This window comes from Amphiura filiformis, chromosome 4 (genome assembly GCF_039555335.1).
Source record: "Amphiura filiformis chromosome 4, Afil_fr2py, whole genome shotgun sequence".
NCBI lineage: Eukaryota > Metazoa > Echinodermata > Ophiuroidea > Amphilepidida > Amphiuridae > Amphiura > Amphiura filiformis.
Window position 1 is genome coordinate 27,373,016 of NC_092631.1, and position 20,719 is coordinate 27,393,734.

At 38.0% G+C, this 20,719-nt stretch overlaps 1 protein-coding gene and 1 pseudogene across 2 annotated transcripts; one reads left to right on the top strand and one right to left on the bottom strand.

The window, feature by feature from the left end:
• Positions 1-17,259, bottom strand: LOC140150762 (electron transfer flavoprotein subunit alpha, mitochondrial-like). 2 transcript variants are annotated; one of them, XM_072172864.1, is made up of 9 exons: positions 17,100-17,259; positions 15,481-15,630; positions 8,520-8,684; positions 7,977-8,076; positions 6,551-6,661; positions 4,755-4,859; positions 3,658-3,809; positions 2,804-2,950; positions 1-2,135 (listed from the first exon to the last, which is right to left on the bottom strand). In XM_072172864.1, the coding sequence occupies exons 1-9, from the start codon at positions 17,142-17,144 to the stop codon at positions 2,097-2,099; spliced, it is 1,014 nt and encodes a 337-aa protein (XP_072028965.1). In that variant the 5' UTR covers positions 17,145-17,259; the 3' UTR covers positions 1-2,096. The 2 variants fall into 2 exon arrangements, with proteins under 2 accessions (XP_072028965.1, XP_072028966.1); XM_072172865.1 differs by lacking the exon at positions 6,551-6,661 and adding an exon at positions 6,698-6,808.
• A 1,631-nt stretch (positions 17,260-18,890) lies between these two features.
• The window catches only part of LOC140150761 (dynein beta chain, ciliary-like), an 89,602-nt pseudogene continuing 87,773 nt past the window's right edge, over positions 18,891-20,719 (top strand).

The window sequence follows — 20,719 nt, forward strand, 5'->3', positions numbered from 1 at the left end:
TTCATAAATACATCACACACTTTTTCTGTGTGCTAATTTATTCACTTTCCACCCTGTTCATGACATAAACATGCTTTACTGGAAGCAAGTTCACAACAAATAATATAAATGTAATGAAAATCATATCATGTTATGAGTGTATCACTCTTTCTTAAGATTTTAAAGAGCAAAACAAATCTTGCTGTGGTGAAAAGTTTTGTAACATTGATACAGAGCAAACTCTTGTATTAGACTTTCTTTTCTTATCTATTCTCAATTTTGATATTCCATTTTTCACCCTGATGTTGCAGTGATGTCAATGTGTTGAGACAACTGTTTTGCGAAAATTTACACGCATGCATCTATGTGGCGTCTTTAAGAGTGTGATTGTGTATGCCAACACTGTAAGCGACCTCTAACGATTTGAAGCTCCAGTGGCGATTTGAAGCTGACCCCAATATAAATGCGCACTGACGCCACTGCCACATCAGGGTGAAAAATGGTATAGCAATGTGTTTGCTAATCAGTAAAAAAGACATGTCTTTCCATTATTTTTCCATTTGATCTGAATCAGAGTGGATTTTATAGAGGTTTACTGTTGACTATTGAGTTGCAAGCAGATTTACTACATGCAGACTTGTGCAGGGTTTTCAACACTTTCAGTTTATCATAATGACAAGATATAGATTATAATTATTCAAATTTCAGGTCACATACTACAGTGAGACCAACAGCAAACATGCTGTACTCACAATTCCAATTATAAAATGAACACAATATGCTATTTTAAACATGTATATAATTCCACATGTCTGCTGTGTCCCATAACCTCCCTGCAGAACTCGATGGGCATTCATTAAATTGAATTGACCTTTTTGGTAATTCGCACAAACCTTTGCGGGTAGACCTAAGAGTAAGATGTCGTCATTTGATGTCACAGTGTGACGATCACGCTGATGTGCACATCGTTTAGCGAACATCGTCACTACCCATTTCTAAGCCGTGAAGCGTGCAGTAACGATGTGCACATAAGCATCAACATCAGAGGTCCCCAGCAAAGGATTATGGGATTTACTGAAAAGGTTAATTGCAGTTTATAATGCTATCCCACATTGAAAGATATAATCCATTGTCAGCATAGCTCATAATGTACTTTTTCCAAATATCCCATCATGCACAATTCTCATCTCTGAACATAAGTTTAAACAGGGTGTGGGAAGTCAAATGTGGAGAATGAGAATATTGCCAGCTTAAGTAACCCCTGGAATGGGGCTTTGTGGAATTTATACGTAAGAAGGTCTCTGCAGGGCATAACCATTTATTATTTTTTATATGTCTGTTCACCTGGACTTAGGCAGTGACATCAGTACTTTTACGTAGTTGTGCCCCAAGCGTGCCCACAAACTGCCCTTGTATATGTGTATATTTGCTTCGCATGGTCAGGTTAATGCAACCAGCGAAATATGCGTGTATGTCCAACATTTCAGACAATGCTCAACATTTAAGACAAGTGCTGTGCAAATTATTGATAATTCTATACAAAATACTGATTTTTTTTGTTGGTGCTACACATTTCCACACTAAATTATGTATAATTATTGTCTGTGTCAATGCAACAGCTTATTCCAATATTCCATCGTTCAAGGCAGACTGACAATGTGACCGTCCACCACAAAGTGGTAGTAAAGTCGGCTCTTGAGCATTTTCTGTTTCTTGCAGATTTAGAAAGAATGCACTTTCAGCTTGAAAATGACACCTCAACCAGCTTCATCAGACATCTGGAAGTGATGTTATGGTTCATCAAAGTTCAAATTCCTAGTATATTTTACATAGAAATCCATATACTATTTTTGATTGTATCTCAAAATGGAAAATGCCGACTTTACGACCAGTTTGTGGTGGATGGGCACATATGTATCATAAACATTAATATGAAATCTGTCACATGACCATAATCTAATAATCATGTTTCATTATGTCAAAATATTGTCCATTCAATATCATTTAAAATCAAATGTTTTGCATATACATGTATACAAAATCTGTATTTTTGTCCTAGGCAAAAATCCCCTCCTCTCATAAGTCAAGTATTTCAATCATATGAATCAGTTCCACATTTACTGCTTGTCCAAGATTGCAGTCATCTCTGGAACAGCCTGTATAGAGAAGAAACAAAATGGAAGTGAGTGAAAGGAATCATCAGGTAGGTTAATTATAGATTGATAAATGCGTATCACTTATTGCAAGTGAAATTGGGCAAAAATAATGCACACGTACTGAGATATTGATCCCCACAGGAAGGAGTGCATAATTAGATGCATCAACATCGTCAAAATTATCACTAAACATCGTCATCAACATTGTCAAATTGTCACATCAAAATTGTCACTAAAATTGTTGGAAAATACAAGTAAAATATAAATGCATCAATCCGCAAGAAAATGAATGCGTCCAAAAGCATTGTGTGTAGTACGTACAGTGCACCTCTATGAATTCATTGCATTATACATTCTAACATTTGCTCTGATTGGTTCTCGCTATTTAAGAGTGTAATGAATCAATATTAAGGTCACTTGAGGAAAAAAAATCAGATGATCCAATCAGTGTTATATCAACCCCACACTACTGCTCTCCTGAACCCCACACATTCCCACATCTTGGATGTCTAACCTGGAGCAGAGTGCTTGCAAACTACACATAGGGTATCTCCATCCAAACCACTCGGATAAGGTTAGTTATTAAGTTGTCTACTTCGATTATAGGGGACATCTTACCTAACATATGATACTTATCACAATACTATTGTGAAGTTAAAGCATCTTACCTTAAACAAATCAGCCACTAGTCCATAGTCGGCTACTTGGAAGATGGGAGCCTCTGGGTCTTTATTTATTGCAACAATAACTTTGCTATCCTTCATACCAGCCAGATGCTGAATGGCACCTGAAATGCCTACTGCTATGTATACTTGCTGAAATGAAACATAATGAAGACATTTGCTTTAAAAAGTGATAAATATTGTAGATTACCAGACAATATTGTGGAAATGTTCTTCCTTAAATGGCTGAAAACCTAACCTTCCATAAAGGATAAACTTAGCAATGTATCTGACACACATGTATGATTCAACACAACTGATTCATCAGCATCAGCATCATCATTATAATTACTGCACTTATCAGCTCCTAATAGGCGGGACTCATAATTTTGTGGATTGATATAGAATGGCATACACACAGCTGGGCGCAGCACCTAAGCCAACTGCACTTTGCGTACTGTGTGACTGATGCGCTCTTTTGTGAATTTACGCGGGCGTAAGTTGGGACTTAATTGAATTGCGCAGTAACAAAAACTGAATAATTCTTGCCAATTATAAGCTGGTTAGGATATATATACATAGAACCCCAGAACAGCTTAACTTTACATGCAACTTGATCATTGGTCAGGCAAAATATCGGTAGAGCGCCCACTCTTTCGACTTTGCCCCCCTTCCCCCAGTCAAAGTAAGAAACTATGAAAATGAACCATTTTTAGGGGGAATATGACAAATTGTAGACAAATGTTTAGATTGATTTGTGCCTTCCCCAATTCACTTCCCCCAAATTTGGTAGCCTACACCCCCACCCCCAAATTTGGTACTGCCATTGAATTTGAAAATGGATGAAATCCCACACTTACTGGTGCCACAATCTTTCCAGTCTGTCCAACCTGCATGTCATTAGGGACAAATCCAGCATCAACAGCAGCACGGGAGGCTCCTACAGCAGCATTCATGTGATCAGCAAGATCGTACAGCAGCTGGAAGTTCTCGCCATTCTTCATACCTCGACCTGGAAAATCAACAGTGTGATAAATTAAATAAGGAAAATGTGTATTAAAGGAAGTAGGGCCACACAGTGTCATCGCCCCGATATCTTCATGGCAGAAATCGCCATGGTAGGTTGAATCCACAGCCACGCATGGCCATTTTGTTCCAACATTTGAGACGCATAATGAGCCGAGGGACATCCGACTAAGGCTACTGACAATAGCCTGGTAATCGACCTCTCTGTGTGTGAGTGAGCATGTATACGCCATGATGAGGTCAATGGTCATCTGCTTTTAGACTGCTTCCACAAGTGAGTGGAGCCAGCCTATACGCTGCGCTATAGTTCGGCACATATAAAATCTGAATTTTTGTAAGTTTTTGAGTTCAAGACGCAAGCTTCTTTCTCAAGACGCAAGCTAACGACTATCATATCCGTTCAACACATAAGTGCAAGGAACAAAATCTGGCTTCTTTAGACTAAATAAATTACGGGAGATATTCACCATTTTCTACCCTGGTATTTATTGTCTGAATATCAAATTGTGCATAGCACATTCACATGTATCGATCCTGGGTATTCATTTTAATGTCTCTACTGTGTAATGTAATTATTAACCGGGCGATGTCGGTGTGTGCCATAAGGTCTCCCTTCGGACAACCTAAAAATGTGCATTTGAAGCCCTATAATTGGGACAACCCACTTGCATTTTGGCTTACAGAAAAACATATATTTCAAACCCTTTATCTCACACAGAGTCATTGAGAAAGAAATTGGTTTACACTGGTAACAAAATTTGTATTATGATGGACAATAAGTAGGCATGATCTAGGGATAAAGATAAATCAGATCATCCTTCATAGCTATTTCAAATCCTAACTTGATTTTACTTCATGGAAAAACAGTGGCATGATTTTACTTCACCTAATTACACATGCATCTTGCATACTGACTCTCATTCAGACTTACCTCCTGATATGACAGCATCGGCACTGGTCAGCTCAGGACGGTCACTCTTAGTCAAGGCCTGACCAACCCATGATGACTGGTCATTGCTAACTCCTGATTCAGGGGCTGAAAATATCAGTAATATGAGTCAACACCAGTGTATTTTAGACAGAATCATATCAATGTCCATAACATAAGGCTGAACAAAAATGTTTATGTGTTTCCAGTAACATATGCTGACCAATGAACAGTCTGTGGCTCGGCTAAATATTTTATTTTACAAAACATATATTCCCATGAATTGTAATATATTAGCATGAAAACAGTATTACATTAAAGGGAGTCTCCGGCAATCATAACATTATGCCTTATATTTTAGAAAAATAATTATAAATCACAAATCACAGGGTTTTATTTAAAACAAACTCATGTTGACCATAAAAACGAATAAAAACAGTCGGCTCTCAAAACGCGATATTCAAAATTCCCGCACCGAAATTGTGCAATGACGTAATGGTTATTTGTGTTCAATTGTCGTCAGCCTTCATTGTAATACTGGGACGTCATTGCACTCGACAATTTCGGCGCCCGGAAAGTTTGAATATCGCGTGTTGAGAGATGGATGTTTTTATTCTTTTTTATGGTCACTATGAGTTTGTTTTAAATAAAACCATGTGATTCGTGCTTGATAACTATTTTTCTTACATATAAGGCATAATGTTGTGCTTGCCGGAGTCATTCGTTAAACATATTTTGAGGTTGCAGGTTTAACCTTCATTACATTTTAAGCAAAACCAATTATCGGACATCATTTGGCAATTGAACCTCTCTATATTTGAGTAGTCATGGATCAAGGAAGTGATACAGATATCATTGAGTGTACTAACATTTTCTGTACTATACTGGTTGAGCAATCACAATGTATTTTAAGAAAGACTCATGTCATGACTTACTGTAAAAGTAGAAATTTTCGCGAGGTTTTTATTTCGCGAATGGACATAAAATCGCGAAAATAAAAACTCGCAAAAATAACCTTTTGCATTAGGTTTTATTGTATCAATATCAAAATCGCGAAATTTAATTCTCGCACAATTGACAAAATCTTCAAAATCGCGAAAATATCTTCTCATGAAAATATTGACTTTTACAGTACTTTAAAACACTATAGCAACTAACTTGGCAAACATTTATAACCATTATGATTTTCTTACACACATTTTGTTTTCAAATGTCAAACTTTCATGAATAAAAGAAAGGTTGTTTGTTTTTTGGTGTAAAAAATATATACACGTACATGGAATCAATACATCTACTATTTTCCCAAGCAATGAAGGTCCAAGATTACACCCTATTGACCCTTACACAATCATCTCAAAGTCTGTGTTGTGTGCATACTGCTATCAAGCAGATGCTTAAATTACCATGTACGCTTGTAAAGTGCAAAGGGGAACATTGTTTTGATGGCAAGATGGCAAATCCATGGAAAGAGTCAAGAGCATCAATAATGTGACCAGTCCCTTACCTGCTTTTGATGCAGCTGAGCCACCTTCTGCTGCTGAAGGCTCAAAAGATGTCCCCCTTACACTAAACACCTTGATTGCATCCTTGGAACGTACTTTAGCAATGGCATTACCAGTAATTGTAACTTAATATGTGACCAGTCCCTTACCTGCTTCTGATGCAGCTGAGCCACCTTCTGCTGCTGAAGGCTCAAAAGATGTTCCCCTTAAACTAAACACCTTGATTGCATCCTTGGAACGTACTTTAGCAATGGCATTACCTGTAATTGTAACTTAATAATGTGACCAGTCCCTTACCTGCTTCTGATGCAGCTGAGCCACCTTCTGCTGCTGAAGGCTCAAAAGATGTTCCCCTTACACTAAACACCTTGATTGCATCCTTGGAACGTACTTTAGCAATGGCATTACCTGTAATTGTAACTTAATATGTGACCAGTCCCTTACCTGCTTCTGATGCGGCTGAGCCACCTTCTGCTGCTGAAGGCTCAAAAGATGTCCCCCTTACACTAAACACCTTGATTGCATCCTTGGAACGTACTGTAGCAATGGCGTTACCTGTAAATGTAATTTACAACAGAATACTGAATACAGAGGAACAGATTATGGTGGAACGTCTAGATTATATGTCTTTGTAGCAAAACCAAAATAATGGTCACTGATCAAAACCGGCTTTTAGACCCTCTTATGGTATATGGTATGGAGGGTGAAAAAGTCTTCCAGTTCATCCATGGAGCAACCAGAAAAAACAGTTCATTCTACAAATCATATACGGTACTTTGAAAACTTGCTTGATTTATTGTTGTTAAGGGGGTACTACACCCCTGGCCAATTTTGTGCAAATTTTTGCATTTACCTCAAAAATTATAATGCATTGGTGACAAGTAAGATATGTATATTATAGGGGCAAGGACTACAACTACTGCACTGAAAATTCAGCAACTCAAGGCAAGTAGTTATTGATTTATTGATCAAATACTGGTTTTCCCTCATTTTTGACTTTGACTCCACAACTGTTGTCTGTGCTGAAATAAAATGTCCAGCGCAATAGTTGTAGTCCTTGCCCCTATAATATACATATCTTACTTGTCACCAATGCGCTATGATTTTTGAGAAAAATGCAAAAATAGGCACAAAATTGGGCAGGGGTGTAGTACCCCCTTAACGAGTTATAATATGCACGTTTTACAAAAAGGTTGTTGTTTCAGCACTCTTTACAACATAACTCAAGAACCACAGGACCTACAAAAGTATATCTGTGATATTTGGATTCTTCTACACACTCGCTATGAAATGATCAATGCCAAAGCTCACTACCATTCGCAAGATGCTGTAAACTACCAAATCACAACAGTTTTTATAGTTGCTAACCTTAAAGATGCAAATTATCGGAGGTACACTATTTGCCCTCCATGAGCGACAAACCAATAGAGCGGATTTACCCAGGACCGCGACACTACGGAAGAAAAAAATATGTGACTCTTGAGCTGGTCTCCTGCACAACCGGTTAATTATGTGGTCCTGGCGGTATGAACGACGAGTGTCAGTGTGGGAGACTAGCGCGAGAGTCACATTTTCTGTCCTTACATCGGTATAGGCCGTTTGCACGTAAATTGTACGGAGTGCCGCTTCTCTATCTTCTTTTTCTCTGATTTACCTTTGCATTACACAAAGGTAAACTTGAATCAGTACTCTTTGGATATATAATCTCTTTGGATTAACCTACCTGCATAAATAGTTCTAACAAATGTCTCTGCGTCTTCAATACCAATAATATCAGAAATAGGAGCAACATCTAGTTTGGCTGCTAACCTTGGTAACAGCGACTACGCAACACAAAAGAGAAATAATAACAATGTGTTAGTCTTACACAGAGTTAAATAACCATTTCAAGTTGACATTTCGACTGCTCAGTGCCAGAAGTGGGTAAGTGCAATAGCTCTTGCACTTACCCACTTCTGGCACTGAGTAGTTGATTTGTGCGATTTTCATCCTTGCACAGGACGGTATATCTGATTTAGGGTGCGCTAAATACTTATCTAAACCCACAATGTCTCTGAATAATTGACATATGCAATAATGCACACATGAAATGCCTCCTACATTCAGTATGCTTATAATGTTATTTTTAAATATAAGTTGAGAGGCTTTCACAACGAGACTCCAAAAGAAGCAACAAGGTATCAACCGTTGCTAACAAAGCTTGACAATGAATTTTTTTAAGCTTTTACACTGAAAACATCAAAACTTACATGTCTAATTGGCTTACCTTTCCAAATGCTGTAGCACCTGCTGTTATATGTGTGAAATTAAATTGCTTCTGTGTGGCCAGTAAAAGCGGTGTTATAGCTTCTGGTAGAAATCCCTTGTAGGCTTCATTATCTGCTACCAGGATCTTAGTGACACCGGAAACCTTGCTTAGCTCTTCTACAACCTGAGATGAGATGAAACGAGAAAATTAATAGTATACATACTTGTAGAAATCAAAATAACTATACTTTAACTCACCCCAAGTTTGGTATAGAGAGGCAAAATAACTAATTCTCGATCATGAGAGCTACTTGGGTCAGCACAGCTATTTGTGTTGAGCGTACTACGCAAAACCACATGCTTATGGAGCAAGCACGACTTTGTAGGATTGACCAATCACAGTCTTAGGTCGCGCAATCGTGTTGCTTCACGCAACAGTACACAGAAGGTACATCCTCTCAAGATCGAGAATTAGATATTTGACCTATAGTGACATCTGCTTTAGTTTTATCCATATTATATTGCGACGAAAGCGCGGCGGCATTAACTTGCCTTGCCCGGTTTGATACTGGGATCAGTAAAATATCGGCTATGTAACAACCAAATTTAAGGCAAAACAAAGTTACTCGTAAGCTGAACATTTTATTTTTGGATATTGGACGCTATATCAGGCGCTATAAAATGAAACAGTCAGATGTGATGGGTTGCCAGTCAGATGAAACCACTTTTGAGCATTGAACATTGAAACTGTAAGATTATGATATATACACTAACTTAGATAAATAATTTCATATTCGTTTTATCATATTCATTTACTTCCATCATAAAAACACAACAAGTAAGCACAGCAAAAACAAAAAGAACAGATGGGAGAGTGCAACTAAAAGCCAAGAAATGCCTAAAAGTTCTTCTTTCGTATACATATCAAAATGTTTACAAACTTATTATACTTTTTTTAATACTATTTTTCATCTAGGCCAGTTTAAAAGCAACATCCCAGCAAACACATGACCTTAAAATAACCTGACGTTTATAAATGTTATTGTATCGTTTCGACCAAAACCCGAAACATATCACATGTTTTAAAACATTACAGGGGACATTTACATTACTGACAAGTTGTTACATAAAAAGGAAGGTGCCCCAATATATTTGGAAAATGGAATTCTTTAAAACTTACGTATAAGTATAGGGACCCCTAACATAAAATGTTGTCCCTTTCAGTTTCAAGCATTCATGCAAAAAGAACACATAAATTCTCCTTGTTAAGGAGGCTGTGTACTCTCCGACATGCATGTAGTAAAAGTGCAATAACTTTGTAATTATTCACGCAAGACATATAAAAGTATACATTTTTATGAAGGCAAGACATCAATAAATCTTAATATAAATACAGATTTGGGGTAAAAACAACAATTATGAAGAAAATCACAAAAAATGAGTTTTTGGCAATATTTGTTAGGTACATCATAACAAAAAACACTCTTTCCAAAATATTTTATTTTGTTTTAGCTCAATCTTGAGGCTCCATTCCAAAAGCGGTTTTTTATTTTTTGATATTGGCCTTATTTTTTGAGATATTGACCATATAAGGCATCAAATTGAACTTTTAAAATTCACAAATGCCTATTTGCACAAAATGATGCCTAAAATCGAAATAGACCAAAATATAAAAAAATGAGAAAACCGTTTCTTGAGTCGATCATGCTTTTTACGATGATCATATTTGCTTACCTATAGATGCTGTATTTATTGAGTTATCGTATACCTAAATCGTCATTTTACCGAGAAAATGAACATTGAAATAAGGGCCGTTGAAGTTTAAAGTGGTCACATTTTGCACTTTCATCGAATCTCACAGAAGAATGCGGCAGTTTTTATTTTTCTACCTTACATTACATAAACATCGGGTAAATCCACGGCCCCTTGAGAAGTTTGAGCGAAATCCATTCATAACTTGATATTTAAATCGGGGAAAGAACTTGAAAAAAAACCCATTTTATCAGCTAAAACGGAGCCATTTGACCACTAGGTTTTTGTGCTTCCGTGGTGTTTCCATAAGATGCGCCGCGCATGCAGATATTTGGGCGTTAACAAATTGGGCGATACGCAACACGATGCGTTGTTGCGCGCGTGTACCCTGCTGGTACAACAAAGATTTTCTTTCCTTTTCAATTTCAAACACGAGTGGAATAGTGAAATAAAATCCTTAAAATATTGCAGTTGGAGTTTACAAATCTGGATTTTCATTCCTTGTATTTATGAAAAACATAACAAAGTACAAACATATCAAAAAAAAACTCAATTTTGCGAAAGAAACAATGTCTAGAGTACACAGCTGCCTTAAAGGGGGGTAACCCTATCGGTTTAGGATATGGATTCTCTTCAAACTTATGTATACAATGTCAAATATTGTCCCCTTTATCAATCTATGTGAGAAAACGGGAACAATTTCAGCATAGATGTGAATAATTAGCATATTAGCAAGCCAATACGCTGGTACGCGTGAATTGCATTCTGGTCAGGCATCCCGAAACAACGGCCGAGCGCATGTGCCGGTGGAAACAGGAAGTGTTCGCCTTGGCACTGAAAACCGGCTCGCCCCTGTACACTTTTATACCCTCTATTCATACTGATTAATCTTAAACAAGAGCACCAATGGCGCTGTGGCTCTGCGCTTTTTGGTGACAGTAAAAGTAATTGTTCTTGGAGTCGTTTGTGCAATGTGACAGATCACATTCAATGGGTACATCTGGTTGGTTGGTAGCTATCTCATTTGCAGAGCATACGAGAATACATCAATCAATTTAGGGAATTACTATTTAGCGACATGGATCGAATCTGGTGGAATTGAATAGAAATGGGTCCAAATGGACCGAAACTGATCAAAATGTATTAAAATACATAAGCCAATGTCAAGAATAGTGTTGTCTGAATAAGGTTTTGGCTATAATTAATTAGTGACTGTACCCACCAAGTTTAATACCTATACGACAGTTTATACTAATTTGATCTCAGTTGACCTCAGGTGACCCTGAAATGGCCTTCCAAAACTTTGGCTCTAAATAGTGACTGTACCCACCAGGTTTCATGCCTATCCAACAGTTTTTACTCATTTGACCTCAGATAACCCATGGTGACCCCAAAATGACCTTCCAAAAATGTGACTGCAAATGTTGACTGCATCCACCAAGTTTCATGCCCGTCCAAATGTTTTTACTAATTTGACCTCAGATGACCCCTGGTGACCCGTAATGACCTTCCAAATGTTGACTGTACTCACAGTTTCACACCCATATGACAGCTGTTACTAAATTGACCTCAGATGACCCATGGTGACCCTGGAATGACCTTCCAAACATTTGGCTCTAAATGTTGACTGTACCTACCATGTTTCATGCCCATATAACAGTTTTTACTAATTTGACTTTAAATGACCCCTGGATAACCTCAGGTGACCCTGAAATGACCTTCCCAAAATTTAACTCCAAATGTTGACTGTACCCACCAAGTTTAATGCTCATCCGACAGTTTTTACTAATTTGACCTCAAATGACCCCTAGTGACCCCAAAATGACCTTCCAAAAATTTGACTCCAAATGTTGACTGTACCCACCAAGTTTCATGCCCATCCAACAGTTGTTATTAATTTGACCTCAAATGACCCTGGTGACCCCAAAATGACCTTCCAAAATTTGAATCCAAATGTTGACGGTATCACTATGTTTCATGCCCATACAACAGTTTTTACTAATTTGACCTCAGATGACCCCTGGTGACCCCAAAATGACCTTCCCAAAATTTGCCTATAAATGTTGACTGTACTTAACAAGTTTCAAGCACATATAACAGTTTTTACTAATTTGACCTCAAATGACCCCTGGATGACCTCAGGTGACCCTGAAATGACCTCCCAAAATTGGGCTCTAAATGGTGACTGTACCCACCAAATGTCATGCCCATCCGACAGTTTTTACTAATTTGACCTCAGATGACCCCTGGTGACCCTGAAATGGCTTTCAAAAATTTTGACTCCAAATGTTGACTGTATCCACCAAGTTTCATGCCCTTTTGACAGTTTCTACTAATTTGACCTCAGATGACCCCTGGTGACCCCGAAATGACCTTCCCCAAATTTGGCTCTAAATGTTGACTGTACCCACCAAGTTTCATGCCCATACAACAGTTTTACTAATTTGACCTCAAATGACCCTGGTGACCCCGAAATGACCTTCCCAAAATTTGGCTTTAAATGTTGACTGCACCCACCAAGTTCCATGCCCATACAACAGTTTTTACTAATTTGACCTCAAATGACCCATGGTGACCCCGAAATGACCTTCCCAAAATTTGGCTCTAACTGTACGGGCAAGTTTCATGCCCATACAACAGTTTTTACTAATTTGACCTCAGATGACCCCTGGTGACCCCAAAATGACCTTCCAAAAATTTGACTCCAAATGTTGACTGTAGCTACCAAGTTTCATGCCCATCCGACAGTTTTTACTAATTTGACCTCAGATGACCCCTGGTGACCCTGAAATGACTTTCCAAAAATTTGACTCCAAATGTTGACTGTATCCACCAAGTTTCATGTCCATCCGACAGTTTTACTAACTTGACCTCAGATGACCTCTGGTGACCCCGAAATGACCTTCACAAAATTTGGCTATAAATGTTGACGGTACCCACCAAGTTTCATACCCATACGATAGTTTTTACTAATTTGACCTCAGATGACCCCTGGTGACCCCGAATTGACCTTCCAAAATTTGACTCCAAATGTTGACTGTACCTACCCCAGTTTCATGCCCATACGACAGTTGTTACTAATTTCCGGAAGCAATCGGGTCAAATTTTTTTTTTTGGTAACTTTTTTCTGATTGGGGAATTTTTTTTAAAAGTGATTCCCCCCCCCCCGGGTGTCATTGATTGCTTGACATTCCTTTTGATTTCTCTCAAAAACTTAACTCATGATTAATATTGCACAGCCTAGAGTAAAACATTAAACATGGCAACTTTCAATCAACATGATCAATGATTTCTGAAACCACTAATTTCAGTCACATTTTAATTCAATAATTATGTACATTTTATTTCAACTTTTCTATTTCTGCCACCCCCCTTATGAATTATTCATTCATAACTGTGATGACCTTGGGACCGTCCAATCAGAATCAACATGATCAATCAATGCGCCGTAAGGTCATGACCCTTGTGTGGTGAAACCAAAATAAACAGTCAAAAATGGCGAGATTGGTCGGCACAGTCGATGTCAAATAAACCGTGGTCTTGAATTTCTTAAGAAGTCCTGGCCTAAAAACTATGTTGTTTTTCAGGAGAAAACATATTAATCTTTGATATTCTGAAGTATAAAATTGTTGGGCAAAGTGGAACATCATTTATTTAGACTGTTTTTGCTATAGAAAAATACAATTTTGCGAAGAGGGGTAAATCCCATTGAAAATATAATTTTTCCTCAGAATCATGTCCACAATATGGTTTATTTTACTGTTTTTAACTATATTCTAACAATTAAATCTACAAAGAGCGTGATGAAATACGAACAGCTTGCATGACTTTTCGGTCCGTGTTCAGATAACAGGTGCCAACTTGCCAAAGAAAAATAGTTCAATCCGACTATTTCCGTCATCTTCTCACAACTTAAATTATACAGACCAAAATAATCTCTAGCACACACAGGGAACCAAGCAAAGCGATTGAAATTGCTCGTTTCTCATGACGATTTCGGACTTTTCTTTCATAAAATAACTACTTTCCCACCTCATTTCAACCCAATATGGAGTGCAATCGATTGAAAAATAACTTTTAGAAAGTTAGAACTCAATTTTAAAAGCACATATCGCACACAGAAATAACCTTAGCATAAAAAGCACCATTGAAGTGGTAAAAATGAAGCAAAATACACCGTCCACTTAGCGCGATCACGATGGCTCGTCAAGCAAGCTTGGAGCCAAAAACATTACATATCACTGCGCTCATTATCATTCTTGACAAGATAGCCCATGCTGTATTTACTTCACTTAATTAATTATTTCTTTATTTTTAGCTATATGATGCACATTTTCACATATTTATGATTTTTCTTTGTTTTATTTTTTAACTAATTTTTTAATGGGGGGGAGGTGCTCTCATAATTTTTTTCATATTCCTCGTATCATGCTTGACAATATAGGTCATGTTTCCTTATTTATTTCGCCTCTTATGTATTTCTTTATTTTTGTTTTTTGTTTTATATCATTATAGCGCCATCTATAGTTTGACATTAGTGGGGCTATTTGATGTATTTTTGCGGACGAATTGGTACTGGGGTGAAGTCATCCGAATCTATTCCGATTTCATTCTATGACTACCCAAAACTCCCGTGTCGTGTAAAATGCGAACAACTGGTAGCCTGTAAAAACCGCTGTGTTTAATGATTTCTCCGGAAATACATCGACTTGGAGCGTCAAATTTCAGAATAGTAATGAGAAAAATAGTATCTATATTGTGATACCAAAACCTCATCAACAATGAAAAAATCGGGGGGATGATGCTGTCGATCGGGTTACGGACCTTTAATGTGACTTATTTCCTTATGGAATTACTGACATACAGATACTGGTAGTCTGTCAACAGCATTTTATTACTAATAATTATATAATAAATTGATATCAAATGAAAGATCCTATTTTTCTCATTAATTAACATAATTATATTGAAATTAGGAGTTCCAATTCATTGTATTTCCAAAGATATCATCAAAAAACTGTCAAATGTGTCTCAAACGTGGTATTGCGTAGCACAGTGAAGACTAATTCCAACAGTTTCTTGATGATTTCTTTGGAAATATACTGATTTGGAATGCCTAATTTCGATCAGGTCACCCACCTTTAAGTTGTTACATTAATACGCTTGTAAACATTCATTGAGATTGTCTCATCAATGATCTTACCCGTTACAGTATGGTATATACCTACCTTACTACACTGTGTCCCAGCAACAAGACATGATACCTCACCACCAATCTTGGATGCAGCGTTGACAGCGCTCAGTGTGATGGGGGTCAGTTGGTCATTGTTGTGTTCTGCTACCACTAATGTGCTGCTGTTACGACTCGCACATGCAATCTGTTTGAGGAAAAGAAATAAAACAAAAGAAATAAAATCTACAATTGAATGCATTTTACTATCCAGTAATGCAAAATTACCATCAAACATCCGCCGAAATTCTGCACTGTTGCAAAGCCTTGTGAAGGATGCAGAATTCAGGGAATAAATATCTCCAATCTTTATATGATCCAAAACACAGAATTACAACTTTGGGAAAGAAACAATTGCCCATAATGCCCAACATCCAACAATATACAGAATAGAACATTCACTGTCAACTTGTCAAAACATATTGAAGAAAATTCATAAAATACATGTATGTACAAAGTTCATAATACAATTCTCATTAAAAGTTAACGCATGGGAGACTGAGAGGGCCCATTAAAGGATTTCTCAACATATTTGTTGATTTCATGCTACCTTCATGACACTGAATAACCCCATGGCTGTGCAAACATGTACCTCTAGGGTGGTGATTCCTTATGGTCTGGCAAAAATTGCCCCCCTACCCCCCCCTCTGCTCTGCCATTTTTGGTCATGCCAAAAAGTCTTCCTCTCCTGATGACATGCCAAATATTCTTTTTGACCTCCTCCTTATGACATACATGTGTCAAAAAATCTCCCCCCCCCCTATTTAGGAATGAACTTTGCGCCAAATGTGTTGTTTCTCTCTGACTAGTCTTAGCAACATCACGGTAGTACGCGCTCATCAACAAAGATTTACTTTACTCAATTACGGTACTGCAAAATATTATCATTTTTTATTTAAGTTCAAAACCTCGGGATACCAAGTACAGTGACTTCTGCTTCAACTTTGTTCATGTGTTCATCTTCTCTCCGTTTCGTTTCTTTAACTTCAGACAGCAAAAAGCAGTGTCCGAGTTAATTGATTGGAAATAGCCCGTGAAATAGCTAGCTGGTATAGCATATCAGTGGCGTAGCGTCATAGGGGCACGTGGGTGGGTGGGGGCCTATAGTCAAATGCAGCAAACCTTTGACGAGCGCGAATACCGTGATGTTGCAAATTCGGCGCTAACAACGCGTACGGCGCACAGTTCATTCATAAATTTCCACTTGGCAAAAACAGATCGCCTCAGCAGCCAATCAGAAACAAGTGCGTAACGCAGAAAATACGCTGATGTATCCTTACAATACGCGCCAAATCAAAGGTTTACTGCATTTTATAGGGCACATTCCCCAATCGATCTGGAAAAAAATAGGAAAATTGCCTGAAAAATGGCTTGTGCCCCCCATCAGACCTGCCTGATGCCCCCCATGTGATGACCCACGCTACGCCACTGTACATGTACTGTAATTAATGATAGATTGGTGCGTATGCATCAATCATCATGCATGCATCATCATGATCATGTCATTTTTCAGTAAGCTTATAAATAAAAAAAATTATTTTGTTCACCGACATGCCAAAACATCACCACTCACAACTTGTTGTGAAACACTCATGACACTGCGATTTTTCTTCTTACCGTTTGGGCAAGTCGCCTTGTCGGTCTGGATATTAGTCCAAACATCTTTGGTCTTCACAGATATTTTCTTTCTGTATAAAACACAAACTTTCGCCAGCGTTATGTATCTGCAAAATTTTTCTCTACGTAACTGACCCTGACCAGCCCTGACCTCCACGGCGCACGCCGACCGGATATTGAACTCAGAGTTGTCAGAACCGGAACCTTGACTGTGACCTTTTTACAATGCGAATACACAGATAGATTCCTCCAGCAAAAAATCAGACAAGAACCAAATGTGGGACATAAGCCTAATAAACAAGCACTACTCCCGATTCTAGAAAAATGCAGCTTCCGGGGTGGGGTGGGGGGGGGTAAATGTACCAAATCTTCAAGAAATTTGGACCCATTGATATACCAAAAGTCAAAATTTTCGGCCGTACCTTTTTAGTGGTTTAAGATAGGTAGGCCGGCCGTAAACGTGCCAAAAATGGCTTGCCCCCCTAAAAAAATATCCCCACCCACCTCCAAAAAAATTACCCTTCTAGGCCTAAGGGGCTGTGCAATAATTAAGAGGCCTGGGGGAGGGTAAAAATTGGGGGGGGGCAATTTTTGGCAAGCCGAGAGGGGGGGAAAGTGATTTTTGGCACACATTCTTGGGGCACCTTTTAAATAAAATGCTAAAGGCTTAGGAAAACCGACCCCCCCCCCAATTTTGGCATGTGCAGGGGGGCAAAGATTTTTTGGCGGACCGAGACTTGGGCAAGCGATTTTTGGTGGGCTGGGGGGCTCAATTGAACAGCCCCTAAGTGGTCCATTTGAAATTCAATTTTTAATTGATCTAATTAACAACTATTTAGACCTATTTTGGTAAGGCGACGAAAAAAAACAAACCCTGTTCTATGGGCGGAACGAGTACCGTAGGGTCGGTCGGTCGGCCCATTTTTTTTTTGGAAATGACCCAAAAATCACTAAAATCTGTAAATAACTTGCAATTTGAGAAAATACAAAACAAAATTGATCCTGAAATTTCCGAAATTTGGGTCGGCATTCATTTGTACAAGAAATTTTTTCCCAATTTGTTCAAAATCTGGGTCGGTCGGGGCCGTAGAACAGGGTTTAGTTTGAATAGTTGGGCGAAAATTTGCTAAAATGTTCTTTACCATGAAAGCAAACAAACTTATCTTTCCATTCACAAACACTTGTAGGCCTAACGGGCGGGGGGAGCTGATGCAAAAGAATTTTTTTTTTTCTGGGCTACCCCCTACCCTTTTGGATCTAAAATTATTATAGGGCCCTACCCCATGCCAACGTAAGTGTGAAATGTTAAAAATGCCAAACCGAAAGATCAACTTTGACCAATATTTTAACTAGTTTTTTTTTACAAATCCCCCCATTAAGACTTTTGTTCAAGACATCGAACTGTTGGTTTGTTCCCTTACAAGTCAATCAATCAAGAGTATCGATCACTCAAGAATCTGTGCGCCGCAGTCGCAGACTCACCCGGGGGAGTCCTACTCATACGCAGCAGTACATTTAAAAAATACAAAATTATGCCTAATTTTTAATAGTTAAAATATAAAGTAAGATTCGTTTGACATTTAATTTAAATTGTTTATAATTTCATGCTAAAAACAACTCAACTTGTCTACGTTTTATCATATTTAGGCGATTTCGAGAGTAAAATACATTTTAGGTATTGAGTTTCCCCGGGCCAATCTGGCTGCGCATTTTTGATGACATTCGCAACTCCCTAGCAACGATATCGGCTTTTCTCACCAAGTATCGATTTCTGTTTACACAGCGAAAGTGGCGAGCGTAGCGGGGCATTCGAGCGTTAAAATAAACTTTATTTGTCGGTTTTTAAGCAGATGGATATGTGTGATAGATTTACAAGAAAAGCAATGTTTTCAAGGAACGATTACGGGTGGTAAAAGTGTCGGTAGCTGCAAAATAAAGGCTGGAATTAATGTTTAGTTGCATGGTTGATAAGCTTAAATTTGCACTTGAACTTCCACTCATGCACGGTCAACAAGTGCACGAGTGAAGAACTTTCTTTCAACTCAGAATGGCTGAAGTAAAAGACCCTCGGATTGACTTTATTGCAGATTACTTGCTGAAAAGCTACAAGTTGAAACCAGACAAGTGGGCAAAATGTATCGGAGTTGAAGAAAATAAGACTCTTATCTTGGAATTTCTTGAGAAGGCCGACAATCCACAGCTTGTTTTTACAGTCAGCTCAGTTGGTTTGATAACTCCGTCAATTGAATTTCCAGGATCGTTGAAAACCAACAAAGCAATATATTTCATCAAAAGAAATAAGGAGGCAATTGGAAAAGAAAATTACAGTAAAAACCTAGTGTATGGCGATCTCTCATATTCACCACTTGAACAACTTTCTGCTCTTGTGGACGAGGTAAATTTTTCTCTACTAATGCAAATTCGTTGCTACATCATATGTATAGCTAAAATAATAATTTCTCAATCATGAGAGTATGAATGTACTGCGTGCACTGCGTAATGTCGCAAGTTTAGTGGAATGACATGATAGCGCGATTGATTGTGCACGCACAGGAAATGCAGCGCTACCGTGTGTGGTAGGCGTTGTACGCCGACGCAATTGTCATTGCGTGCCTATTGAGCTCTTATGATCGAGAAACTATTATTTAGCTATATAGTGTTTCTCGAGCAAGAGGTAGGTAAATAAAAAAAAAGGTTACCTAAGCTAAAAAAAGGTTACCCAAGCTATATAAAAGGCTAAGGGCTCTACTCAAAATTTTATCTTGCAAAATTTACAAAACATAGAAAAGCAAAAACTAAATTTGTCTAAATTAGGGGTTCAATACCTGGTCATACCTGGTCATGGCATTTACTAATAGCTATAGCTAAAATAATAGTTACTCGATCATGAGAGCTCAATAGGCACGCAATGATAATTGCGTTGGCATACAATGCCTACCACACACGCTTTTTGGGTAGCGCTGCATTTCCTGTGCATGCACAATCAATCAAAAAATAACTGATGCAAAGTCATTAACCTCATTCATAACCGTCACTTTTCACTTTTTAAAATTTAATTTACGTCACATTTTCTTCTTTTAATTTGAAAAAACACAATTTTAACTTTAGGCCAAGTAAAAAAAATAACATGTATATCGTCCGGACTTTTTCAAAAATCGGTGAGGGAGGTCCTTATTATTTGTTATTGTGTTATTTTTTTACCATTCATTTCTGTGTAAAATTGCAATTACAAAGTGTTTGTCAACCCATCATCAAATCGGGGAGGCCCCCAGATATTTTTGTTATTTCCCCAAAGCCCCACCCCTAGCTTGAAAAAAGTGTTTGCAATGTGTTTATAAATGATAACCAAGAACTTCTGAACATGTGTTTTCATCACAACAATTTTAGAAATAAAGTAAGGGAGCAAATAGGAAAAATAACAAAAATATTTGAAAATCTCCAAAAATCGGTGTTATTTTTGTTACTTGGCCTTATCTGTCATTTTCCCTGTAAAAAATCGAATAGCCCATAAAGGGAATACCACTAGTGCTGTCGTCGGCACCGTTTTTTGAATGTCGTATACCGACGTCGACACAAAAAAATTGTAAACAAAAATATTTTTGGCCAGAAAAGCAAGTTAT